The sequence below is a fragment of the Psammomys obesus genome, unplaced genomic scaffold (genome assembly GCF_907164565.1).
Source record: "Psammomys obesus unplaced genomic scaffold, mPsaObe1.curated_primary_1811, whole genome shotgun sequence".
Classification (NCBI taxonomy): domain Eukaryota; kingdom Metazoa; phylum Chordata; class Mammalia; order Rodentia; family Muridae; genus Psammomys; species Psammomys obesus.
The window spans coordinates 4,424,814-4,433,826 of record NW_026594462.1 but is presented as its reverse complement, the minus strand read 5'-3'; the positions used below and the strand labels follow the sequence as shown (position 1 = coordinate 4,433,826).

Below are 9,013 nucleotides of genomic sequence, written 5' to 3'. Positions count from 1 at the left end.
GGGGCGGCGGCGGGGGCGCGGGCTCGGCGGCGGCGTCCAGGCCCAGCGGGCGCGCCGACGGCAGGCTGCCCGGCGGGCTGCCCCCGCTCGACAGGCTGCTGCTGCTGCTGTCGGGGCTCTCGATCTTGGGCACCGCGGAGGCGGCGCCGCCGCTGCCCAGGGCGGCGGCGGGGGACAGGGGCCGGGGCGGCGAGGGGCACGTACCGTTCTCCGTCTTGATGTCCTGGATGCGCACGGGCGGCGCCTGCGGCCCGGAGGCCGAGCCCTCCGCCTGCTCCGGGGGCGCGGGCGCCGGCTGGCGGGCGGCGGGAGGCGGCGGCGGCGGCGGCTCCTGGAGGTGCAGCCGGCCCTTCTCCTCCTTGTCCTTCACGGCGTCCTTCTTCTTGAAGCGCCGCCGCCGCCGCAGGAAGCTGCCGTTCTCGAACATGTTGTAGGAGTCCGGGTCGAGCGTCCAGTAGCTGCCCTTGCCCGGCTTCTTGTCGTCGCGGGGCACCTTGACGAAGCACTCGTTGAGCGAGAGGTTGTGGCGGATGCTGTTCTGCCAGCCCTGCTTATTGTCCCGGTAGAAGGGGAAGCGGTCCATGATGAACTGGTAGATGCCGTTCAGGGTGATCTTCTTGTCCGGGGCGTTCTGGATGGCCATGGTGATGAGGGCGATGTAGCTGTAGGGAGGCTTCACCATGTCCTTGGGCTGCGGCTGCGGCGTGTAGGGCCCGTAGGCGCGCGCCATGCCGCCCGGGTACTGCTCGGCGTGAGCCGGGTGGGAGTACACGCTCATCGGGGCCGGCATGGCGGTGTAGCCGCCCCCGGCCGCCGCCGCGGCCGCGCGGTAGTAGCTCTGCTCGCCGCCGAGGTAGGGCACCACTCCCAGGGAGTTGGGGCTGGACACGGAGTAGCGCGCCTGCATGGCCCCGGCTCGCCGCCCGCCAGGCGCCGCCCGCCCGCCGACCCCCTTCGCCCTCGCTCGGGCCCGGGCCGCCGCCGAGTCGTCCGAGGAGTCCGGGCCTCGCCGAGCCGAGCCGCTCCTGTCCGGGCCGCGGCCGCTGCCTCCTGGAGCCCGGAGGGTTGGGGAGGTGCGGGGGGAGCGGCCCCGCTCGGCCTCTCCTCCCCGCGCTCGCCCGGCGCCTCGCACTCCTCCTCCCCGCCCCCCTCCTCGCTTCCCGCGCGCCCGGCGAGAGGGAGGGCGTCCGCACCGGGAGAGGGCCGGACGGGGATGCGGAGGGTCGCCTCGGAGGAACGCTCAGAGCGACTTGAGGGCGCAGCCGGAGCGAAAAAGAGACGAAAGTTTAAAAAAAAAAAAAAAAACAAAAAAAAAAAAAAAAAAAAAAAAAAAAAAAAAAAAAAAAAAACAAGAAGGCGCCCCGCTCGCCACACTGCCTGCGCCTTCCAGGAGACACTGCTCGGGGCTGCTGGCGAAGGCGGCCAAATAACCAGGGGCGGGGGCAGCGCGCCGGCCGCCTTCCCGGGCCCCCGCGTCACCTCTCCCCGGTCCCTTGCGCCGGCCGCTTAAGGAAGCATTGGGAAAAACTTCTGAACTTTTGAGCATCCGTCACCCAGGCGAGGACTTTTTTACGCAGTTACTTTTTTTTTTTTCCGGGCGGCGGAGCCCCGCCCCGCCACCGAGGCGGCAGCCAATGGGAGGCCGGGGCCGCCCGTGAATGAGCCGGAGGCCGGGCCCTGCCGGCCCGCTCCCGGCGGCCGGAGGACCGCGGGGCTGACCACACGCGCGCCGGCTGCCCGGGGCCCCGGCGCCCGCGCCCCTGCCCGCGGCCCGCCTCGCCCGCCCGGCTCCACGGCCAGGCGCTGCCGCTCGCCGCCTGCCGCCCTCGGGGACTCTCCCGGCTCCTGCAGACTCTCCCCGTCCTCGCTGGCCCCGGCGCCCTCCCCGTGTCCAGCGGTCCCAGGCCTCTCCTCGCCTGGCATCCGCCTCGACCCTTTAGTCTACCCGGCTGGCTCCGGCGCCGGGCTCTCTCCGGCCTAACCAACCCTCCTTCTGTCCCTTGGCCTCTCTTTTCCGAACATCCCTCTTCCCTGCTACCCCACCCCAGCCCTTCTCCGGCCGCAGGTTCTGCAGCCCGGCTCTAGGTTGCCAGGGCTCAGTCACAAGGGTTCCAGTGAGGGAGAAGGTTGCGTTTCGGTGCCTCGTCCCACTCTCTAGTCGCCGTCGGCGGAGGGAGAGTGACCTGGAACTTCAGGCGTTTGTTAAGCTGGTGGACAGTGTAGGCCACGTTGGGGAGCACGGGGTTCAGGGACGTCCCAGGGCTCAAGGGAGCGGGATAAGGGGACTCCAAAAGCCTCGTCGACAAACCGCGAGCTCGGCCCCTCTGTCCTGCCCAGCACCTTTTGGTTCAAAGGGCAAGTTAGGTTCCAAGGGGCCCGGGTGAAATTAGTAGTTGTGATGATGAAAACAGCCAGATAAATCTGTCCAAGCGCTTAAGGTTTCCCCAAGCCACTCTCCACCTCTGCCAGTCCTGGGGCAGCTGTCGTAGAGACAGAGTCTGTGTTGGAGGAAGTGTGGAGAACTCCACCTAGCAGGAGGCTCAGAGATTCTGACGAGATCAAACCCCGAATGAGTCTTGATATTGGTGACACACCTAAAGTCTGCGGCCTCTGGGTGACTAGAATGGGGCTGGGAGTGATGAGTGGAAAAAATGGAGTTGCTGAGGGGACGGGCCTCTCTCTCTCTCTCTCCTCTCTCTGACTGCAAAGCGACCGTGCATTTCAGCAACTGGTCCAGAAAAAATTCGGGCACAGAGCGGACACGACCGGGTAGAGGCTGGGGTGGGGGGGAGGGAGATGATGGGTGTGAGAGCCTGTGGAGACGGGATTGTAACCCACTTTACACCCCGGGTTCCTCTGATTTCTGTTCCTCTTTAACTCTAGGGCTTGTTGGGAGTCCCTTCTGGCTTGCGGGCTTGAATCCCCCTTCCCTCACTACACACACACACACAATTGCAGCTCCCCTTGGTAGATAAGGATGCTGATTTATGAGTTAGCACAGCTGTGTTGCTTGTACACACATACATACATACATACATACGTATATACACATGTAATTTCAAAAGGGGCATTTATATCAAAGGAAGAGGAAGACCTGAGTATCTAGAATTCTTCCCCCCTCTTTCACACACACACACACACACACACACACACACACACACACACACACGGAGGCAGTTGCCTCCCAGCCTCTAGCACAACTTGGGCTCATTTGAGACCTTATCCCGGGATGTTTGCAAACCAAGACACTGTTGGATTGGTACAAGTACTAGATTCATCTGCGGAAGGGTCAGTGGTTGGTTCCTGAAGATGTGGTGAGAGTACAGCGTGAGTCCCAAAGCCTGAGAAAATAAACCCGTGTTGCCTCTTCGCCCCTGGCCCCAGCAGCCCTGGCCACTGTGACTTTAAGTCCTGGGTCCGGCTCAAGCTGGGTCACAATTAAAAAGGGATCCTCTTCTACACCTTGGCGTTTGGTTTTTAAACCCAGCGTGCGACCAGCTGTGCTGGAGGGTGATCGCGGCTCTCAGCAACTTCGCAGCTTTTAGCAACTTGTTTTCCGAAAGTGGGGTTTCCACATTCCAGCGGGCGGGCTTTGGCAATAGACAATGTGCCGGGCTCCCCCCCCCCCCGCCCGGCCCCCGGCCCCTGGTTGCTCCCCAACCCCCAACCCGGAGAAGTGTAAACAGTTTGTTCTGTAAACAGCAAACCCAACAGCAGAGGTGTCTTCTATTGCCCTCCCGGCGGGCTTTGGGTATAAAAAAATTGCCATTGTGAAATTCGTATTTGGCATGCGGGAGGGGGGGGGTGTTCAGTTTTACAAAGATCAACTTTCCATGGTTTGGCTCTGGATAATCGCCAGGAAAAGATATTTGCATTTGGTTTTTATATGCTTCCTCGGAAGCAAACCTCCAGTGAACGGTCTGATTGTATTTCAAGCACTCGCTCTTTTATTATTGTCGTTCCCGGCTGTTGTTTGGGTGTTAAGATGCAGTCTTTGGTGGTGGTGTTGGGGTGAGGGTGGGGGTTACAAGCTAAAGTTTGCATTTTCGTATTGAAAGTTTTGGGTGACCCCTTTTCTGTTGTTCCAAGGGTAAGCACTCTGCCGCCTCCCCTACCAACCCGTGACTGGATGGGGAGAAATACCGCGGGACCCCTCGGGCATCTTTTCTGACACCTTGGGTACTGGCAGCCTGAAAGTCCCCGCAGGCGACAGCGGTAATGAATGTTTGGTGAAATGGTGGCTGGGCGCAGCCGACCTTCATTCCCTGCCCTGACCCTCCCAGAGAGGTTACCGTTCCCCGGGCCCACCGAAGGGATCTTAACTTTGAGAAGGGGGCATGACGTCACGGTAACGGTTTAAAAAACAAAAAACAAAACAAAACAAAACAAAACAACAACAACAACAACAAAAAAAAACCCAAAAACCGAGGCCTCCGAGGGCCCCTCCTGCACAAAAGCACAGGGAACCGGGATGTGGCCAGAGCTCCTGGAATGCCCGGACTGGGGACGTGGTGACACCACAGGAATGGGGAGTGGGGCCAGCAACACCGAGGCGGGTCACCAGAACCTGGGAAAGCGATTTTCCATCCCCTAGTTGAGGGGGTAAGGGTTGGACTGGGCGCCCGTGGCTGACGTCCACTCCTGCAGGGTGAAGTGGATCCACTAGTGTCCCCTGTGAGTGAGTTACCCTCAAGGCCCGGTTCAGCCCAGGCCTAGGATTCCTCTGTCCGGTTCACTCTCTCGGTTCGGAGTTTGGTCCTGGAGGCCCGGGCGTTGGTGTGGAGGGTCGGGACTAGCCTGGGAGTGGAGGGGAGTGAACCCAGCACGACTTCGCAAGGCGCTGGGGTGGGTGAAGGCGCCCCCACCCCCCACCCCCCCACCCCCCGCTGGAAAACGAAGCGGAGCCTCGACAGTTGTCCCAGCAATGCGTGTGGGTTACTTCTCCTGAGGCTGCCCCGACAGAGCAGCAGGGCAGAGTCCGTTCGGGGGGTGTCTTTCAAGTATTCGGAGAATTCCCTCCGTTCTCCATTTGGCCTCCTCTCCCCTCCCGAAGCCCGTGGGAGGGGAGGAAGTCCTGGGGTCAGAGCCCGTTATTCGTTATCAAGCCGTCAGGCTGCACGGAGAGTTTGCCATCTGGGTGACTCTTCACCGGAGGGCGGAGGCAACGAGAGGTTTTGTGTGTGTGTGTGTGTGTGTGTGTGTGTGTGTGTGTGTGTGTGTGTGCACAAGCGCCTGGGTGGCTGCCTCTTCGGGCCCCCGATCGAATTTTTCTTGACGAGGCTTGACATCACAACGTTCGTAAAGAGTTTCCTCCAACTCGACGCCTTCCTTAAATAATTCCTACAAAAAGAAAAAAGAAAAAACGAAAACAGCGTTTGTCTCCTGAATACCTCAAACACGAAATGATCACCTCGCGCGTCTGTGTGGCTGGATTAATCGGAAGGTGTAGACGTGGCCCTCCGCGGGGAGTCTGTATGAGATAATTTAACGTCGTCTCCCTGCTCCTCGAGGTTGGCCTTCTCGGCCTCTCTAATTGCTTACAGGGACGGAGAGGCCCGACACCTGCTCTCTAACCCCTGGGGTGGGCCCGTTTGTCACCCCTCCGCGGGAAGGCGCCTCTCCTGCAGATAGGTCCCCGGGTTCAGAAGGGAGCGGAGCCAGGAGGGGGTCGCAAAGCATGGGAGAAATGAATCTTTAACTTGGGAGCCTGCTCTCCAGAGACTTCGGCCTTTTTCGGGGAAGAGGTGGAACTGTCCCCTTTTAAAAAAAATAAAATAAAAAGAATAAGAATAAAAACTGTGAAGAGGCGGGCGATGGGGAAAGGGAGGGTTGTGTGTGTCTGTGTATGCCCGTGATCCGGATTCCCAAAAGACAGTGGCAGCCAACCTGAGGGCCTGGGAAGGCAGAGGACCTCTCATTCCCCAGCCTCCGCACATGGCGGGTGACCCGTCACACGCAAGCAGGTCCCCAGAGCCAGGAGAGACTGCTGGGTGCGAGCTGGCACCGGCCGTTGCGCGGTGGAGCGAAGGCCAGTGCCTTCCGCGGGGCTGGAGAGCGCAGCCAGCGCACACAGCCCTGGCCCACGGGTATTCGAGGGCGCGCTGCGCGCAGAGGGACAGACCCTCAAACCACTCGGGGTGCCCAGGCCAGCGAAGACGCTGCACCTTGCAGGCCGAGGGCTGGCCCCGGGGTCACCTGGCCGGAACCCAGGCAGCCACGCTGAGGTGGGCGATTGCTCCTGGCTCCCAGGACGCCCTGCGCAAAGGCCCCCTGCCCGCCAGCAGTCCCAGCTGGTCCCGGCTCCCCAGAGTGCACCCCACTAGGCCAGCGACCGCGGGGACCTAGAGAGCGCAAGAACAGTCAGCCTCCCGGCTCTCCTCACTTTCGGGGGGCGGGAGGGTACCCGCGGGGCCCGGGGCTAAGGCTGCCTGTTTTCCCCTCTCACAGTACAGCGCAAAGAGCCGGCTGGCGCTTGGGCAGCGCAGCGAGCTTGGCCGAGGTCTGACGCTCACGGGCCCCGCGGCCCCTTCCCGTCTCTGCGCGCTTCCCACTGGCCGGTTGGCAAAGGCAGGAAAGGAGGGAACACCTGGGAACCCGGGACCGCTGGGCAGCTCCAGGCCGAGCTCCCCGGGGGGGCGCGCCCGACCTCCGGGCCAGTCCTGCGCCCCGGGAGCTGCGAGCGCGGCCTCCAAGGCTGCGTGTGCTCCGAGCGCCCCCTGCTGCCCGCGGCTCCGAGTCCCCGTCGCCTCTGCGGTCGCCCCGGCTCCGGAGGCCGGCGGAGAGGACCGTCCCGTCCCTTCCCTTCCGGAGCCTCTCGGGGGAAGCGGGTTGGCTGAGGACCTGGCGGCTGGAAGGGAGCCCCGGGGAGCGCCGGCTCCCTGTTTTCCCGGGGGGCAGCGGCTTTCACTCTCCCGGAGACCTCCCGGGGCTGGTCCCGGCCCCGTGAGCATCTCCCCAGGCGCGGACCTGGGACGTTCTTCCTAGAGCCGGAAGTGACCTGAGATCTGGGGCTCTCGGCCACCGGCAAGTTCCTTCAGGAAGCCCCTTTAAACCGAGGTACACACTGCAGGAAAAGCAAAGCCTCTTCGCGGGGTGAATTACTTTCTGGGAGATGCCAAGGAATGCGTTTACTGGCCGCCAGGTCTTGCCAATAAAAGTTGCAAATGAAGACTGCTGGTTTCCAGGAAAACGTACTTCTGTTTTTTAAAACACTCCTTAGTTCTAATTACCAAAAACTGAACCTCCAAAGAACCGGTTTAAAGAGCAGAACCAGTGAGTGGCCGTGCTGGTGGCTGCTGGTGAGGTCTCACACCCCCGCATGCGTTTACACACCCGGACTCACCGCGTGAGAACAGGCCTTGCACACCTACGGCCTTAACCGGAGCGGAGGCGCGCCAGTATTTACATACACGGCAGACACAGACGCGGGCTCAGCGCTGGCAGCCGGGGAGGAGGTAGGCATTGGGATTAGAGAGGGCTGTTTGGTTTGGAAGTGAAGCTGTAAGAAAAGACAGACTGCAGCAAATACAGAAGCAAGTGGCCCGCAGAGTATTAGAAAGAAAGAAACGTGTGCGGAGGAGACACTTGCTTCATAGTATAGCTATGGCTTCCACAATCCTTTTTCTTGAACGTCAACAGGCTGGCCAGGTTTAAACTACAAAGCAGAGCAACATATCCAAAATTGATTTTCTTCCCCCCCCCTTTTTTTTCTTTTTTTGGCGTTGGGCTTTGAAGACCCCACCATGCTTAGACCTAGCTGTAACTGTAAATTACACCCCCAACTGCCCCCCAAATTACTTTTAGGAAAAGATCTTCTTTTGTTTGAGGTCACAAAGACCCCAGCTGGAATCTGAAAAATCTCTTCACTCAACTCAGTGAAGCAGCTTTTTTTTTTTTTTTATTTCCTCCCCGAAGCTTGGTTTAGGGCCGCACTCTAAGGCTAATGAAAGGTGGATCGGTTTGCTAGGCTGTGTGTCTCTTCAGCACAGACACTAATAAGGATACTTAAGATGCTTGGAGCACTTACGTTTTCACCCTGCCAAGTGCTACAAATAAGCACTCCATTTAACCCTCACGTGGACCCTGACATTGATGCTATTATCTGCATCTCCCCTGTGAGAAAAGGGGAAGCTTGTGGAGAGTCAACAGCCTGCCAACAGGATACACAGCCTCCCATAGTGACTCATTGGATCTCGAGGGCCTTAACAGGACAACTGTAAACACATAGTTGATGTGCCAGTTCGAGGGGGAAATTTAAATTATTAAACGTCACAAATGACAAATTTTACCTTTATGTCAGACGGCAGTCTTTAAGTGCATTTCAGAGCACGGATACACTCACTAAACAATCAACATGGATGAAGGGCGTGATTTTTTTTTTCTGTGATGTGATTCTAGCAGCTGGGCACACAGCAGATGCCCTTGATGAGGCTTCTCTGCGAGGCTGTATTTGAATAACTAGGAGAAGAACACCCACACACATTAGCACTTGCTACAGTGTGTATGTGAAATGCATTGGACTTTGGGTGGGGCTCGTTTATCTGCACACTTATACATGATTTCAGAGTGGTTCACACTGGAGACATGAGCCAGACCCAGACGGATGCTATAAAATAAAAGTATGTTCAGGTGGAAATGTTTTTTTGTATTAGTGATCGAACTCAGGGCTGCATGCATTAGCCAAGGGTCCTACCACTAATCTGCCAACACCTGCTTTGAGTTCAAGATTCTCCTGCCTCGGCCCTCTGAGGATAAATGAAAATCCTGCTAGCAGCTGTGTGTTTTTCCTCCGTGGAAGCTATTTGCTGGCCCTCCCTATTTAGTTTCTTCAAGGTTGTTTCTCCAATGAGCACAGCAAATGAAGAAGAGACCCCCCACCCCGACCCTATGGCATCCCTTAGCTACAGCCACTGATCTCAGGGACCAACCAGAGAGGACCTAAAGGCAAGGTTTGGCGCATTCTTCTCGGTCCTTACTACAAAATTCAGGCCAAGGGGGCTGGGAAGGCATGAGC

At 58.9% G+C, this 9,013-nt stretch overlaps 1 protein-coding gene across 1 annotated transcript in view; it reads right to left on the bottom strand.

Annotated features, from left to right (window-relative positions):
* Foxc1 (forkhead box C1) overlaps positions 1-934 on the bottom strand; it is a 2,754-nt gene extending 1,820 nt beyond the window's left edge. The window contains exon 1 of the mRNA XM_055619052.1: positions 9-934. Within this exon, the coding sequence (XP_055475027.1) occupies positions 9-907 (899 nt within the window). The 5' untranslated portion in view covers positions 908-934. The remainder of the gene's footprint in view (positions 1-8) is intronic.
* Between the last annotated feature and the right edge of the window lie 8,079 nt (positions 935-9,013).